This window comes from Vigna angularis, chromosome 10, assembly GCF_016808095.1.
Source record: "Vigna angularis cultivar LongXiaoDou No.4 chromosome 10, ASM1680809v1, whole genome shotgun sequence".
In the NCBI taxonomy this organism is placed as follows: domain Eukaryota; kingdom Viridiplantae; phylum Streptophyta; class Magnoliopsida; order Fabales; family Fabaceae; genus Vigna; species Vigna angularis.
This window is the reverse complement of record NC_068979.1, coordinates 10,684,660-10,702,314: the sequence shown is the minus strand read 5'-3', so window position 1 is coordinate 10,702,314 and position 17,655 is coordinate 10,684,660. Positions and strand designations below refer to the sequence as shown.

The 17,655-nt window shown below is 34.7% G+C and overlaps 2 protein-coding genes across 3 annotated transcripts; one reads left to right on the top strand and one right to left on the bottom strand.

The window, feature by feature from the left end:
* Positions 1-919: 919 nt before the first annotated feature.
* Positions 920-11,103, top strand: LOC108335629 (formin-like protein 14). Of its 2 annotated transcripts, XM_052869270.1 has the most exons (17): positions 926-1,134; positions 1,212-1,909; positions 2,284-2,505; positions 2,628-4,507; positions 4,734-4,860; positions 5,417-5,488; positions 6,786-6,884; positions 7,693-7,734; positions 7,851-7,931; positions 8,022-8,072; positions 8,152-8,233; positions 8,377-8,471; positions 8,651-8,722; positions 8,801-8,917; positions 9,508-9,576; positions 9,768-9,834; positions 10,530-11,103. In XM_052869270.1, the coding sequence occupies exons 1-17, from the start codon at positions 1,062-1,064 to the stop codon at positions 10,682-10,684; spliced, it is 4,002 nt and encodes a 1,333-aa protein (XP_052725230.1). In that variant the 5' UTR covers positions 926-1,061; the 3' UTR covers positions 10,685-11,103. The 2 variants fall into 2 exon arrangements, 1 of the variants encoding a protein (XP_052725230.1); XR_008245586.1 differs by lacking the exons at positions 8,377-8,471; positions 9,508-9,576; positions 9,768-9,834; positions 10,530-11,103 and having other exon boundaries at positions 920-1,134; positions 8,801-8,877.
* A 1,472-nt stretch (positions 11,104-12,575) lies between these two features.
* LOC108334723 (urea-proton symporter DUR3) lies at positions 12,576-16,119 on the bottom strand. The gene is made up of 9 exons (XM_017570648.2): positions 15,703-16,119; positions 15,424-15,531; positions 15,237-15,332; positions 15,035-15,117; positions 14,706-14,926; positions 14,351-14,613; positions 14,011-14,249; positions 13,204-13,853; positions 12,576-13,115 (listed from the first exon to the last, which is right to left on the bottom strand). The coding sequence occupies exons 1-9, from the start codon at positions 15,886-15,888 to the stop codon at positions 12,817-12,819; spliced, it is 2,145 nt and encodes a 714-aa protein (XP_017426137.1). The 5' UTR covers positions 15,889-16,119; the 3' UTR covers positions 12,576-12,816.
* Between the last annotated feature and the right edge of the window lie 1,536 nt (positions 16,120-17,655).

Genomic DNA, 17,655 nt, shown 5'->3' with positions numbered 1-17,655 from the left:
TTGAGTCTCGAAGTAATTGATAGGTTATAAACATATTATTTGTCAAAAAAAATAGTAGATTACATTGGACGTAATATTTCTTAACGAATACACTCGTACCACAATAATAACTTGTATTTTTATAAAAGAAATTTGTATAGTCTTGTTGGACACAGTTATGGCTTCACATCATACACTTACCATAACAGTTGTCCATGTGTTGTATCAACGCAAATGTTTGTTTCTGATGTTTATTTGTTGTGATATCAATTCAATAAGCCAACTTTCTTACAAAAACAACTTTCATCTATTTAACACATATTTTGGCTTGCTTTTGAAAATCTTATCTACTCATTTTCAAGCCACTCTTAATAAACAAAAATAACTATTACTTTCTTAATACTATATACTGTCAAATCATTTGAAAGCTACATGTTATATTTTAATTTTAATACCTAAATTATCTGTTGTGTATTACTGTGGCAGTTAAAAGCTTTCATTTTATTATATATTTTATTATATATAGGCAAATAAAAAATCTAGGCTTATAACTATGATAATTTAGAAAGCAATTTTTAACTTCCTAGTAGTTTGGTATAAATTTAGAAAATATTAATAAATTTAATGATTATTTAACTTTAATTTTTTATCTGTATATATATATACTTAGGAGTTAAGTTAAGGTAGGTGGTGGAAGGTGTGAGTTACTGGATTGGTTTTAAACGCAATTGGATTAACAAACATAAACAAGATGTGGCAGTTTTGATTTGATTTTACATGTAATAGGATGTTTTGTTTGCGAAAGTCTGTTTCTTTTCTGTGAGGACGAAAAACAACTTAATAAATTTAACTGTCTTCTTCTTTCATTTTAATCAATAAAATAAATTCAAAAGAGAAAATTAAACCCCATTTCTTTTCTCTTACCAAACAGTACTAAAAAATCAGTCTTTTTCTGTGTTTAATTACAAATTACGATCTCATTTCAAATTTCAAAATCAAAAGTCTCTCTTTTTTCTCTCCCATTGCAAAGCTCTGAAACTCTGCTCTCCCAAACTCCATTGTTCTTCCTTCCATGCTAAACTATGTCTCTTCTCAGCCGATTCTTCTACAAGCGTCCCCCTGATGGCTTACTCGAATTTGCAGACAGAGTCTATGGTAAATTCCTAATTTTCACTTCGTTTCGATTTTGATTTTCGTTTTGTGAAATTTTCCATTTTCCATTTCCTTTTCAGTATTCGATTCCTGCTTCTCCACCGAAGCCCTCCCAGAGGGAATGTACCAGCTCTACCTCCGCCAAATTCTCTCCGACCTCCACGAAGACTTCCCGGAATCTTCCTTCCTCGCACTCAACTTCCGCGACGGTGACTCACGCAGCCGCTTCTCGCGCCTCCTGTGCGAACTCGACGCCACTGTCATCGACTATCCGAAGCAGTACGAGGGCTGCCCCCTCCTCCCCCTCTCCCTCCTCCACCACTTCCTCCGCCTCTGTGACACCTGCCTCGCCGACCCCGCCACCGTGATCTTGTTCCACTGTGAGCGCGGCGGCTGGCCCCTCCTCGCCTTTCTCCTTGCTGCTTTCCTCGTTTTCCGGAAGGCGCAGAGTGGGGAGCGGAAGATTCTGGAGATGGTTCACAGGGAGGCGCCGAAGGGGCTGCTGCAGCTGCTGTCGGCGCTCAACCCGATGCCGTCGCAGCTGCGTTATGTGCAGTATGTGGCTCGGAGGAACATTGGCGCGGAGTGGCCGCCGCCGGAGAGGGCGCTGTCTCTGGACTGTGTAATACTCAGAGGGGTTCCTGGGTTTGATGGGGGGAATGGGTGCAGGCCGTTGTTTAGGATTTTTGGGAGGAATTTGCTTAGTAAAGGCGGCCTTTCCACGCGGATGATTTATAATATGCATAAGAAGAAGAAGACTTTGAGGCACTACAGACAGGTTGTGTGTGTGTGTGTGTGAATGGTTGAGTTTTCTGTGGGACAAAATTGATATATGGTTGCTTAGGTGCTTTGGTGCCGTTCTTCAATCTGTCTGTGGGTGTGTAGTTGGTCGAGTTTTCGCGTAGCAGAACGTGTATACCGTTCTTTTGGTTGTTTTGTTTGTCTATCACTGGAATTGAGTTTTACTTTGGTAATTTGTGTAAGAAAGGTTTGCATCAAAGGTTGAGATAGATTAATGAGGTGAACCTTCAATTCTGATTAGAAAATAAGGATTAAGAGAAAGTATGCAAGTTTTGTTGTTTGTTTTTGGTTGTTGTGTTTGTTTGTGAGGATAGTTGATGCTGGAATGAATGTATTGTGTTTTTATCTCAGGCAGACTGTGATGTGATTAAGATTGATATTCAATGCTTAGTGCAAGGGGATGTGGTTTTGGAGTGCGTGCATTTGGATTTGGATCCGGAGAGGGAGGTGATGATGTTTCGAGTGATGTTCAATACAGCATTCATTCGGTCAAACATTTTGATGCTGAATGCTGAGAACTTGGACATTCTGTGGGATTCGAAGGAGCGGTATCCAAAGGGCTTCCGGGCTGAGGTGAGTATGTGTTAAAATGTACTGTATTTTGAAAAGTTAAGACTTAGGGTTGTAATGGAGTGATTGTTCTGCATTTTTAGGTTATTGGTTTTAATCTGATCTTGAAAAACCTTGAAATTTAGGTATTGTTTGGGGAGGTTGAAAACATAAGTCCTCAAAGGGCTCCCACAAGTATTTTAGATGGTGAGGTGAAAGGTGGATTACCCATTGAGGCATTTTCAAGGGTTCAAGAACTTTTCAGTGGTGCAGAATGGATTGACAGTGGTGATTCTGCTGCTGTATGGCTTCTTAAGCAGCTTACAGTCTTAAACGACGCCAAAGAGTTTTCAAGGTTTCAGGGTAGAGGAAGTTGGTATTCATCTCCTGCTGACTCTGAAGAAGAAAATAATGAGTCGAGCACTGCTGATAGTTCAGACGAGGCCTTTGATGTTATTCCCAGGTCTTATGCTGATCCTTCAAAATTATTTACATCTGACACACCTGATTTGGTCCATTTAACTTTTGAAAACAACGGTGGAGATTATGTAAATCTAACTTCAAGAACACCTGATCAGTCACTAACCGATGATGTTTCATTGCCTCACCATGCTCTAACTAAGGAAACTTCTCCTTGTTTGTCTCCACCGTCACCTTCACATTTTCCCGCTATTCAACCTCTACCGACACTTCCACCTCAATCATCAATACCTATACAGCCAAGTTTAGCTCCTCCCCATCCTCCCCCACCTCCCCCACCTCCGCATCCATTAGTTCAGGATCTGAACAATGCTTCTACATTGCCTTCACCTCCTCCTCCACCCCCTCTCCCTCCTATAGGTGGGGATGCCAATAGCACTCCTGGTTTACCTCCATCTGTACAAACAAGTTCAGCCCCTCCACCACCTCCTCCTCCCCCACTTGCACTTGGACCTGTACAAACAACTTTAGTCCCACCACCTCCTCCTCCTCCACCACCAGGTACTGAGGGAACAAATTCAGTCCCACCACCTCCGCCTCCACCTCCCCCTTCAGGTCCTTTGCGAACAGATTTGGCCCCTCCACCTCCACCACCTCCTCCTCCTCCTTTAGGTCCTATCCAAACAGGTTCAGCCCCACCACCACCACCACCTCCACCTCCACCTCCTTTAGGATCTGATCAAACAGGTTCAGCTCCACCACCACCACCTCCACCTCCTCTAGGTCCTGCACAAACAAGTTCAGTTCCACCTCCACCTCCACCTCCTTCAGGTCCTACAGAATTAGGTTCTTTACCCCCACCACCTCCAGGTCTTGTACAAACAGGTTCTGCTCCACCACCACCTCCACCTCCTCCAGGTCCTATACAAACTGGTTCAGCTCCACCTCCACCTCCACCTCCTCCTCCTCCAGGTCATGTGCAAATAGGTTCAGCTCCACCTCCACCTCCACCTCCTCCAGGTCCTGTACGAACAGGTTCAGCTCCACCACCACCTCCACCTCCCCCAGGTGCTGTACAAACAGGTTCAGCCCCACCACCACCACCACCTCCTCCTCCAGGTCCAGTACGAACAGGTTCAACTCCACCACCACCTCCTCCTCCTCCAGGTCCTGTACGAGCAGGTGCAGGTCCACCACCACCTCCACCTCCTCCAGGTCCTGTACGAACAGGTTCAGCCCCTCCACCACCTCCTCCTCCAGGTCCTATACGAGCAGGTTCAGCTCCATCACCACCACCTCCGCCAAGTGTACAAACAGGTTCAGCTCCTCCACCACCACCACCATTGGCACCAAGGCCCCCAGGTGCTCCTCCTCCTCCTCCACCTGGTCGTGGTGCATCTCCAATGCCACCTGCACTTACAGCCACTAGTGTGGCACCACCTCCTGGCAAAGCTTCAACAACAAATGTTGGTAGAGGTCGTGGTACTGGTGTTACTGCTAATGCTCCAAAGAAAACTTTGCTAAAACCCCTACACTGGGTGAAAGTCGCTCGAGCAGCCAAGGGAAGTCTATGGGCTGATTCACAGAAACAGGACAGTGGAACAAGGTACTGATTACAGAATTTTGATATGGATATCAAACATGATTTTCATTATAATGATACTTCTATAATGACTGGAAATTGTCATTTTTTAAAGCTTTTTGTGGGATCACATTATGTATTGTTGTTGTGGGTAATTTTGTTAATTTCCCTAGTCTCCTTTAGTCAGAGGGAGGGTGGGATTCAATGCCTATTTAGCATTTCTGATTTTAAATAATGAAATGTTTGTTAGGGCCCCTGAGATAGATATATCAGAACTTGAGACCCTGTTTTCAGCAGCATCTACTTCTGATGGGAGTAGTACTAGAGGAGGAGTTCGGCGTGGTCCTAATATTAACAAGCCGGAGAAAGTACAACTGGTAAGCAACTTCTTTTTGGCATAAATTATTTTGTCAACTAAATTGGAGTTTATATGCTTGATTAGAAGACCTATCACGGTAATTAGGAATTACTCTGGTGTTAAAATTGCCATTAAAAGGGGCAATAAACATCAAAATGTTTATCTATGGCAGATTATTTCTGCTCTTGGTAATTGCTTGTTAAATAAGAGAAAAACATCACAAAAATTTATTGCCAAAGAAGTTTTCTATTGGATTGAATTGATGGACAGTTATCTGATGAAACAAATGTTCAATACTGCAGTTTGCTTGGTCTTTACGATATGATATTGTTAGAATATATTATGAGTAGACAATAAATAATCTCTCTATATAAGTGACTATAATACAAAGAGTTTACAAAGAGATGGCCCAAAGGCCCATATATTAGTTACATTTGACAGACATATTTGCTGACAAACTTAAAGATAGATACTGAAGCATTTTTTATTTATAATTTTTTTCTGGTTAGTTGTATTTAGTTACTAAAAGAAATGTATAACTAATATAACCAAACTCTTTTTCCCTTTATTGTCAGGTTGACTTGCGTAGAGCATATAATTGTGAAATAATGCTCTCTAAAATCAAAATTCCTTTGCCAGATATGCTTGTAAGTTTCCCTTGCTCTTTTTTATTCAGTGAAATTACTTATAATTATAAGTTTCCGATGTTTCTCTGTGCTGCTCCATATGGAAAGTCGGGATTTAGTCCTAAACATTTCTTGGACACACATACTTATTGTATTTAGGTAGATACCGATGTAATTGAGTAATCCATGTAGATGGTAAACCATATTGACAAAATTGTAGAGTTATTGCCAAACTTAGTATAAAAGGATACCTCATGGAATTGGGTTTTCATAGGAGGATTCCTTGTGCTTATTCTATGCCATTCTCTGTTCCTTCATTAGATTCTTCTTTTATTTCAAAATAGAATAAAAGTAAAAGGCCTGATGGAGGAGTATGCATTTTGCTTATATTCTTCTCAATTTGTGTTAATGCATCCAGGTATTATAGTTTGGTTCTTTACCAGGACATTTTATAGTGATAGAGGGCATTTATTACAATTTTCTTGAAGGCTATTTGGAGTGCAAACATAGATCAATTTGTTGAATTGATTACTTTATATTGAATCCTCAAGCAAAAATTGAATGTTATCAACTACAGTGGCAGATTGATTTTACTCCTTGTTTTAGTTGAAAGCAAATTCTACGCATAAGTATTGAAATATAGCCACACATGTCATTAATTGATGCTTCTAATTTTCTTCGAGTATGTTGTTTATTCTTTTGGTTTGGTTTGCTTTAGGAGTAATCGTCAAATTCCTACATGCTTCTCTCGTTTACTATATTAAACAAATTCCTTTTGTATGAAAAAACATTCTTTAGGGTTAATTCTTTTTTTTATTTGAAAATTATTTTTGTAACTTCACTTTTATAAAGCCACGCATTATTTTCTCTGGAACAGACTTTCCTAAACGTGCACCTAGTAATGATTATGTTTTATTTTATCCTTGTCTACTTTTGTTAGTTACATTGTAGATTTTAGACAAAAGTCATCTGAGAAGGAGATTATTTCGTTGTTGACAATGTCATGTTTCACTGTTGAATTGTTCAGACTTGAAGTTGTCAGAGTTTAATTGATTTAGACTTTGAAATTTATCAAGTGAGGTTAATAATCATTTTAGTTCAATATTGTATTGAGCAGGTGGATTTTGAGCGCTTTCTCTTCTTATTTTGTTTGATAGAAACTTGCATAATGAGAACATTTATCATAATTATATTTTTCTAATCTAAATTTTAATTCACTAACACTTCCGTCAGTGGTGAGGTTGGTTTTAGATGACATTATTTTTCCTTGTTTTCTCTCAGTAGTTATCATTTTTGTGGGTTTTGTTTTCTATTTCAGAAAGCTGTACTGGCATTGGATTCTTTGGTTCTTGATATTGATCAGGTTGAGAATCTCATCAAGTTCTGTCCAACAAAGGAAGAGATGGAAATGTTAAAGGTACTCCTTCCCTTATCTGAGCAGGAACCCAAAAGAAATGTATGAACTGTATTGTGTGACATTATTTACCATAATAGTATATTGGTTGCAATGTTTTAATTTTCATATTACTTACTTGGTTTCAGCCTCAAAATCTGGAATCATATAATAGTACATTTGTCTGAACACATGGAGGTTGTCTCATCTTAGCTTGATTCAGTGACAATTTGTGAAAGTACATGAAGCATATTTTTCTATGGCTTTGACTTTAATTTATTTCAAATATTATGATTTCTTCATTATATACAAGGAGAGAATTTTCTCCTTTATACCGAGAAAACCCTCTAATAGCACACAGACTGAAGAAAACTACTCTAACTCTTTTCCAAAATCCTCTTCTGCCCCTCTTTCCCTTCTTCCCCATTCTCCCTTGTATAATTTCCTCGTCCATTTTGGTATGATCTTCAAATTCGTTTTACCACTCAGCATGTGACAGCTGTCAGCTGTCCTAGGTGGTACATGTTGCCTTAACCCACATCTATTCAACCTTTTCATGTTTTAATATACAGTGTGTAATGTGCATGTCAAAACATTAATACATTGTTTTAGATTGTTCCATTTTTGTTAAAAGAATGACAGCTGTCATAGAAGCTTTTTATTATTTAGTATGTGCAGAGAGAGGGAGAATTCCAGCTTACAAAATTTTTAAACAAAGTGTCAATCTTCTTAATGATACATAAATTGTGAAAGCCTGGTTCAAATCTTATTGTAAAAGAGATTCTACATTGTCTTTTGAGTTTTTCCTCGCTAAAATCTTTTTTGTTTCCAGAATTATGCAGGAAACAAGGAAATGCTTGGAAAGTGTGAACAGGTCTTTCTCTCTTATACGCTTTAGTCAATTGATCTTTGTACCTTTTATATATATATATATATATATATATATATATATATATATATATATATTAATTTTAATATATTTTCTTTCAGTTTTTTATGGAGCTGATGAAGGTTCCGCGTGTGGAATCTAAATTAAGGGTTTTTGCTTTTAAAATCACCTTTTCTTCTCAGGTAAGTTATCTAGGATATGGATTTATGATTATATGTGTGGTTTCGCTATAATATTTCATCTGTAAAGACTTGTTTTTCTTGCTTCTTCAGGTGAACGATTTGAAGGTAAATTTGAACACAATCAACAATGCAGCCAGAGAGGTATTGTCCAATGGCTCTTAGTTGACAAACATGAAGGCATATTTGGGCTGCTTTTTCATGCTATTACTCGTACTTTCAGGTGAAAGAATCTGGGAAATTGCGTCAAATAATGCAGACTATTCTTACTCTGGGAAATGCCTTGAATCAAGGAACAGCACGGGGTAACCTTTTTGTTAACTCTACTGCTACTTTAGTTTAATTAGAGATGGATTTCTTATTTACATTTCACCTCATTATCATTGACAAAATGAGAAAGTTCCTGCTATGCTTTTTTGAGATTAAACCTTTATGTTTCTCACTTCAGGATCAGCTGTTGGATTCAAATTGGATAGCCTTCTTAAATTATCTGACACTCGTGCAAGAAATAATAAAATGACTTTAATGCATTATTTGTGTAAGGTAGATGTCAAAATCTTCAAATTTTATTTTGTATTTAACCATTGTATCTTTAGGTTAGATTTGTCTTTTCCACCCAGTTGAAATTTTAACTTCACAATATTCATGTTCTAACTCCATTTGTTTGTCATTTATGCTACTTTTGTACGATACCTTACACGTTATTTGTTTTTTCTCTTTAGCTTCTTGCTGAGAAAATGCCAGAACTGCTAGATTTTGATAAGGATCTTGTCCATTTGGAAGCAGCTTCTAAGGTATTATTTGTCAATAACATTTTCATTAAGGTGATCTTATGAGCTTGCTTATGGGGTTGCCTACCCTATGTCCAATAGATTCAACTAAAAGCATTGGCCGAGGAAATGCAAGCTGTGAGTAAAGGTTTAGAGAAAGTTGAGCAAGAACTCGCTGCTTCTGAAAATGATGGTGCCATATCAACAGGATTTCGTAAGGTGACAAATAAAAAATGTTGGCTTATACCTGAATGTGTTATACTTCTCTTATCTAAGATCTTCTCTACTAGAAAGTATTGATGTTTGCTCTATTCATACTAATACTAGCTTCAAGACATGCTTATTTCTTCTTACCCATTCCTCACCATCCACATTTTCAGCACCTGAACCCAAATATACGCATAAGAAAAAAAAAAGAAGCCTCAGCTACAATTCTAGTTTGACTCCATTCAGTTTATGATAATACTAAAGAAAATCATAAGGTTTCAGGGCATCAAATCTTAACTAAATGTTTCCTTTTAGATACTTTGCTACATGATAATATCTTGATCAAAAGGAGTGTTGTGGTCTTCAATAAATTGTAATATGGTTAGCAATTGCTAGCTGTCATGTATGTATGTGATTTTTATGTCTTGTTACATGGATTCTAGGTTATAGATAGATATAGCACAAAACAACTCTCAGAAATAATATAAACTATTCTTAAACATACAATTTGATACAAACTATAATTCATGAATAAAAAATGTTGATTCAAGATTGGGAAACTTTGTTTCTCAGTAATTCTCTGTGACGTTTTTCTTGTTCAGGTGTTGAAGAATTTTCTTGATATTGCTGAAGCTGATGTGAGGTCCCTTATATCATTGTATTCTGAAGTGGTGAGTCCTGTTGTTATAATAATTCTTCTTTTCCTCCTTTTTTTTCTTGGTGTTGCTCTACACTTGGAGATTGCCCAGTCAGTAGATTTTGATGCTTCATCCCAGATAAAAGTCATTAATTTAGGGCTGTGTTTTTGACTAGGTTTGCCAACTACTTATTTTTTGGTTTTGATCAAGTCTTTCTTTTCCAGGGAAGAAGTGCAGACTCTTTGTCCCAATACTTTGGAGAGGATCCAGCTAGATGCCCCTTTGAACAAGGTCTGATGTTCTCTACAGTATAGACTCCACACATGAACAATACTTAATTTTTTTGACGTTTTTTATTGTAATGATTAAATAGAAGGGTATGCCATGGATTTCAGTTTTGCTTTATGTTTTGGGTATGGTTTTATGAAATTCAAAATCTTGCATTGCTTAAGCAGTGTAAACATGCCTTGATAAAGAGAATAACCATTTTTCCTCAATCAGTTTATCATAAATGACAATCTTAGTATTTTTACCAGGCTACATCTGTGTTTGTTATTTTGTCATTTTATTCTTTCTGAATCTTATTTCCTTGTGACGTACGCATGTAGTATCTTTGATTCTTAGCCTTTTAATTAAGTAAAAACTCTGCATAAATCCTCAATTTTGTTGGAGAGTTTCAATGGGCTTTGAGAAATTGGAATAATCATCATGAAGTATGGTGTTTTTAGTGGTGGATCAATGTTTCACTGTGCTTTAATTCCCTTAATATGCCCGTGGTTTTGGTGTCTTGATTGACGCACCTTGGCATCGTTAAATTTCATGGTGCTGTTATTTCTCCAGAGAGAGTCAACCTGGGGTGCACGGTAAGGTTGCTGCCTTGTGACCTAAAGCAAGATATGACCACCACTTTCTTCTTATTGCTCATAAAGCTAAGTTTTGGTTTCTTGTAAATATTTTTTGACTGTATAATATTGTTGTTTTTGCAGTGACACAAATCCTTGTTGTCTTTGTCAAGATGTTCAACAAGTCAAGGGAGGAGAATGAAAGGCAAGCAGATGCTGAAAAGAAGAAATTAGAGAAAGAAGCCTTGAAGGAAAAGGCCGCAAATAATTCACATTCCAAAAGAGACGTGATTCGGTAGAAACTTTGAACATCTAACAACAAAGTTGCAGGGGTACTTTCAATTCTAACACTGCATTTCAAATTTTGGACGGTCTCAAATGCAATTCTTGCATTGCATGCACCATTAGGATTATTCCTTCAATATAGATCATGGTGGCCGTTGGTCGCAAGTGGTTGAGTTCCTGCATTTGGATGAATGTGCATCTTCCATTGTTCTGCACTGCTGCTAAAGGAGACTGGTGGTCTTTTGTAATTATACCACAAGGCAACTGATATAGAAAATTCATGTTTTCTTCCTCTTTAAAGTATAGGGGCCATGTATAAATTTTTGAAGTTCAATTTTTCTTGTGCTTTAGATCATTGCACATACACTTTCTCAATTTGTAATCAAGATACAGATTATTTTTGTAACTAGAAAGCACTTTAGATATATGATAATGAATTCTTTCTGTGTATTATAAAAAATCATTCTCAACACCCAAAAAGTATAAATATATACTTGTTAACTAAAGAATTAAAAATTGTTGATGAGGAGAATATTAAAAAAATATGTAATGAAAAAAAACTGAAAATGTATAATATAAAATAAAAAAATTATAAATATTTTTAGCTTCCCTTTGGAGTCTCAGTTCATGGAATATATATGGTTAACATGTGTAATTGGAGTTATTATTTAGTACTAGGGTGAATTAAGTTATTTATTGAAGAATGATAACAAAATATATTAGAAAAAATTTGAGATGTGAATAAAAAAACAATTAATGGTAGGAGAAAAAAAAAGTGCAGAGGAAGGTAAATTGTTTTATATACTTTTATGTACTAAACTTTTTATTTATATATGTAATTATAGGTTTAATTAATATTTTGATTCGTATATTTAGATATTTAATTCCTTTAGGTTCTTATATATTTATATTTCTACTCAATTAAATTTTTATATTGTTTAAATACGAATACAGTGATCTTTTCATGAAATTAACATTAATATATGAATCCAGTTGTGGCTTTTGAGTTTGTTATCAGAATTCATAAAACACCGTTCTGACAAAAAAAGATCACATTATCTTCATGTAAAAATTTATAAAAACTAAATTACTAATTGTACTTTTTATTGGATTGACACGTGATTATCTTTCAAATCATCTTAACGCTAATTTAACCAAATGATTACATAGACTTTATTTCATAAATATTGAACTCAGTTGAGAAAATAAAAATAAAAATATATGAACTAAAATAATCAAAGGTCTAATAAATATACGAATCAAATTATTTAATAAGTCTATAAATTTAATTGTTAAATATGTCAATGAGAAAGATTGATAATTAAATCTCTTAAACTCTTTCATGCTTTTTTTTACACTTTCATCTTTATTTTCAACAAGTTAATAAGCTACAATATATGTTATTGATGGCACATGTCTAAGTAATATTATTTCTTTCATAAAAAATAAATAAATACACTTCATTATTGATAATTAATTTGAAATTAGTTTAAATATTGTTTTCATCCTGAAACTATTATATAAATTAGTTTTTCATTTCTAAACTAAATTATAAAATATTTAGTTAAGATATTTTATGAAAGTTATATAAAACATCATTTAACTAGATAGAGTGTTTTTCATATGATAAATCGAGTTTTGTATTGGACTATAATATAAAATCAACATGTTGTTTGTAGAAAAGATATTTTTCATATTATACATTAATTTTATAAAATGCAAAAAACAAAAACAAAATACTTTATCATTTAATTTAAAAAATATATATTTAAACCCTTTAAAATTAAATAAAATGCTAAAATACGCTAAATCATTCCACTTAATGAGTACGATAAGTGTTTGAAGACGTACTTTGACCCTATTATTTAGTCTCAAAGTAAAGCAGATTGAAGAGCCGGAATTGAATTGAGTTGAGTTCACATATCATATTCATTTGTTTCTCCTTGTGAGATTACTTAGGCGCCCATTTTACAGACACTTCTGTCGGCATTTCGATCATTGTACATAAACTGTAATATCACAACCTTCATAAGGTTAGGAAAAAAATGCAATGTTTTATTTATGTTGTGTTTGAAACTGATTAGCAGAAAAACAGTCGTATAAATTCTCTTGTGGTTTTAGCAAATATTTTATCTGTTGTAGGATCTTATGCAGGAAGTGAAGAAGAATGTTGCTCCGAGGTTTCTTCTAACTTTTTGGCCTTTCCCTTCTCAAGCAAGTAAAGTCGCTCTGCTTCTGGTATTGCTTGAATAATTGTCTGCAACTTCAAATTTAACTCTTCCACCTTTTCCATTAGTCTGTCATTTGTAAACATCCCCATAATCACACTTTTAATGGTTTCCCAGCTCTCCATTATTGGTAAAACAATTATCACAGCAGACCCAACACTACCCCATGCTATAGCAATCACTGCCCAGAAATAGAAATAGCCCTTACTGAACTCACCTGTGGTAAGCCACAAATGAAACTGTGGTTAGGAAAGAAAAGAAAACCATGTTCAAATGTTTGTTAATGCAATGCAACTCAAAATTACCTGCTGGGAGGGAGAGAATAGGCCAAAGTATGACAATCAAAACAGTGAAACCAATACCCCACTTCACCACCCAAGCTTTAGCTCTGATTAGCTTTTCTTCTTTAAACTCTTCTGCTGGCAGATCAGTCTTTTCCTTTTCCACCACTGTGATTTGTTTGGTGGTGCTCCAGTCATAGTTCTGAGGCCACAACATGCTGCAGATAGCATGAACAACTCCTCCAGTTAGTATAGAGACAAGGTTTCCAACAAGCATTGGTGCATTTCTTCCAGTTGTATCCAGGTTTACCCTGCCATATTGTATTTTTGTGACAGACAGCCATGTGATAATTCCCAGAACACAACCTGTGACTGTTCCAAGAATGGCTCCTGTTGCATTTGCTTTTCTCCATAGAAGCATAAAAGCAATAGGAAGAACTGCTGAGCCAATCAGAACTCCCATTGCAAGGTACATCCATCCTAAAGAAACTCCAGCCATGTTCAGTATGACTGCTAGCAACCCCATCAAACACCCGAAGCCTAGAACAACACCTCTTGACACCTTGAGGATTTGCTTTCCACTTGCATGAGGATTTATGTAAGTTCTGTAGATATCATATGTGCATAATGATGAGACTGCAATTAGTTCTGATGAACCAGCAGAAGTCACTGCCCTGATGAGAGTATCAAAGTTCAAAATCATCAAAAATTTAAACAGAAGGCTGGATAGTTTTGTATCAAGCCTTGTAGCAAATTCTTAATGTGTTTGCTATTTCAAAATATCCAGACAAATTGAAAGTATTTCCAATGGGGATGCTGATTGTAACTTACATAAAAAGCATGGTAAGAAGAAGAATAGATCCTCCTTGCCCCATCAGGGCTACCGCTGTAGCAGGGGGAACAAGTCCACGACCTGCTTCACTTTCATTTATTGGTAAATCAAGGGCTAGAGCTCCTAAACCCAACGATGTAGCCAAAGAAAATGGCACAGCAAACCAGACCAAGCCTCCTAACAAGTAGCCTTTGTGTGTTGATGAAGGTCTTGCTGCGATGGCACTCACCCAGTATCCCTAGTCATTTTTCACCATTTGAAGAATCATTAGCAACAAAACCCAAATAACAAGAAAGAAAAGAGGGCAAGTTATCTTTACATCTATTAATTGATGCTTACATTGTCAACAAACACAGTGCCAAAGTTGCCAACAATGTTTATAATCCCAAACACCAAGCCACCTGAACTCAGCATTGTTAGGTAAGAACCTTGGTGATTCCCACCAACAGGACCACAAGATTGCCCTTTGTGTGATATAGGATCCTGACATGTCCTTGATTTGCTTGCAACCTCTAGTAGGCGATTGTACACCACAGAAGGGCTTCCAAGCTCACTGCTAGCCGTGTAGACAAGGTAGACAAAAATCACCAAAACAATGTGCACTGAAAAGTGTAAACCAACAAATTCCCAGTTTAACAACAAAAGATATGATGAATATAGCAAAATGTAAAACATGATAACATTAAGTAGAAACCTATGACAGAATGGATATAGCTTGCTAAGAATGTGGCTTTCAGTCCACCCGCCAGTGTATACACAATTACTCCAAGTGGTATTAGAAAGCTAGCGGCATAAAGGTTCACTCCTGTTAATGCATTCACAACAGCAGAACCACCAAGGAGCAACATAGCCGTCACAATTATATTCGTCAAGAAGCAGAAAAAGAGGAAAACAACGTGTGCAGAAGTCCCCCAACTGAAATAAAGAAACTTCGTTATCACCATAATGACCAAAACCTTGAATATGGAGCAAAACATAAATTAAAGAACTCTGAATGTCCAAAATCCAAACCAAGTAACATACCGTGCCTTGACAATTTCACAAACAGTATGAGCATGAGGAGCCTTTCTTTTAATCTCTATGGCCATGATTCCAAACAACAATACCTGATCATTTTCAATACATTATAAACTTTCAACTTTGCTTCCTTTTCCATATTCCAATGTATGAAAATTCAGAAGAAAAATTTGCTTTATTCTGAGGAAAAATCATATAAGGTTCATGCCTGAATGGTGGCCCCACTAGCATACCAGAAAGGTCCACTAACTCCATATTCCCATGCAACATTTGAGCTTTGCAGTATTGTAGCAGCCCATGTCCACTGCACAAAAATCATTGTAAGAATAGAGAAATGAAAAATTGAACTTCAGGCTCATCAAGGTACACAATACGAGACTGTTTGAGTTCATTACCTGAGACACAATAACACTAGCAATAAGCCCTGTCTTAACACTTCTGCCTGCTGTGTTAAACCATTCAGACGTGTGACGTGACCCCACATAACGCTTCTCCAGCCACACCTGATCCACAAGAATATATTTGTACCAAATCAATTTATTATGACAATTTGACGAACTATGAAAGTATAAAATAGTGATTATGAGAAAAACATAGCACTGATGTTCTACTTCTAACAAAGGATGAAACTAACTAAAGAGAAAAAAAAAACACATTTGAGGATTACTACTAACCAAGAAAGAAGTGAAGAGAGCAAAGAAAGCACCAAAACCAAGAATGACAGAGTAACCAACTCCCTGATTAAGCACCGGTTTGCCTTCAAAGAAACTGGTCTGCCTCACGCACACACCTCCATTCTGAGACACATGATAGTACTTGCTAGAAAATTCAAATGGTCCACACCCAGATGCAGAAGCCATGAAACTATGACAGAAATTGTCTCAGTTGGTAGCTATTAATTCAATAAAACTAGAATACTATGCAAGTGTCTCCATTTCTTAGGAACCAAAGTGGAGATTTTGAGGCTATCTGTAGATGGACGCAAGAGAGTTAGTAAGTCAAACTAAGAGGGTATCTAATTAATTTAATCCAATGAATCTATGGATCTGATTCCTTCATGGAAGTCTTTTGCTCCAATCGTTGAAATTTTCCATTTTATTTTGTCACCATCTCTTCCGAGTAAGGAGTCTCCCTCATGAGTTGGACATATTGACCAAAGAAAATTAATGGCACACAATCAATTATTGTACATCAATGTAATGTACCAATTAATTTTAACCTATTATATATATATATATATATATATATATATATATATATATATATATATATATATATATATATATAGTGTGAGAGAGAGAGAAAGTGAAATTCTATGATCACTAATTTTTTATTTAATAGTATGTCTTTAATTAATGTATATATATACATGTTTGAAAAATATTATGAATAGTACATGTAAGAAAAAAATCCATTATTTATATGAAATGAATATAACAATCACACAAATAATAACACTTTAATGCATATACACATGTACTAAATTCTATAAATGTTAAGTTTTGATTAATAATTCATTATATATATTCATTTCAGTTTTCATACTCATTGCATCTTTATTTAAATTATTAAAGTATTTATAACTTATAGGTAATATAATATATACTAACAAAAATATTTACATTTTTTTATAATAATAAAAAATTATTATAATTATAAAGTATATATAAATAATTTTTACAATTTTATTGTAGATAATTTTAGTTTTTTTATATAATTTTTATTATTATAAATAGTTATTTTAGTTAAAAAGAATAGCTAACTTTTATATATAAAAAAAGCGATCAAATCAAAGAAAAATCAGTTAAAGTTTTAAAACAAGGTCATTTAAAGGATAAAGGTTATAAAATAGTTAAAAATTAAAATTGGAAACAAAAATGGGTAAGAAAATTCTTTATATAAATAGTATATATATAATTTTTTGTCTTTAGTTTTTTAATTTTTTTTTTCTTTTAACTACACTTTTTTTTTTCTAATTGTGTGACTTACCATAAAATTAATTTACTTATTCAAGATATTTTTTTTCTTTTCAAAATTTTTGTACAGTGTTTAAATAACATATATAAATTAAATATTTCTTATATGAATTTTTTACTCATTTTTAATATTTTTATTTATTATTTATTTTTTCACATAAGAATATTTAATTCTTTAGTTTAAGTGTTCAATAACTAAATTTTTATTTATTAGGTTATATGAAAAAATCATCTTCGTTAAAAAAATTGATTTGATTAAATATTTAAACTTTTTATATTTTTAGACTAAATTATTATTATTCTATATATTTCTTATTAATTAACACAATGATAAATAATGTTATTAGATTGTATAATATCCCAGTTAAATAGTTTAATATACTAATATACTATTCAGAAATTATCACAATAAAAAAATTATCACAAGATCAATAAGATATAAAACAATTAACCAAAAGGAAACATAAAGTATCATTAGAGTTATATAAAGATAACTATAATTAAATTCAATATTTATATAGAAATTCTTAATTCAAAATTATATTCAAAATAATTGTTATAAAAGAAACTACATATATGTTACATTAACCTCCAAAACTTGCTCAACTGAGCCAACATGTTCACATCATCAGATGATCATTTCAATAAGAA

Excerpts from the sequence above, each read along its gene's own strand:
- LOC108335629 (XM_052869270.1), top strand. The coding sequence starts at position 1,062 with ATGTCTCTTCTCAGCCGATTCTTCTACAAGCGTCCCCCTGATGGCTTA. Across the intron at positions 1,910-2,283 it reads CTTTGAGGCACTACAGACAG|GCAGACTGTGATGTGATTAA; the intron begins GTTGTGTGTGTG and ends TTTTTATCTCAG. Across the intron at positions 8,918-9,507 it reads TATCAACAGGATTTCGTAAG|GTGTTGAAGAATTTTCTTGA; the intron begins GTGACAAATAAA and ends TTTCTTGTTCAG.
- LOC108334723 (XM_017570648.2), bottom strand. The coding sequence starts at position 15,888 with ATGGCTTCTGCATCTGGGTGTGGACCATTTGAATTTTCTAGCAAGTAC. Across the intron at positions 15,333-15,423 it reads CTAGTGTTATTGTGTCTCAG|TGGACATGGGCTGCTACAAT; the intron begins GTAATGAACTCA and ends ATTTTTGTGCAG. Across the intron at positions 13,854-14,010 it reads CTTCTTACCATGCTTTTTAT|GGCAGTGACTTCTGCTGGTT; the intron begins GTAAGTTACAAT and ends TACTCTCATCAG.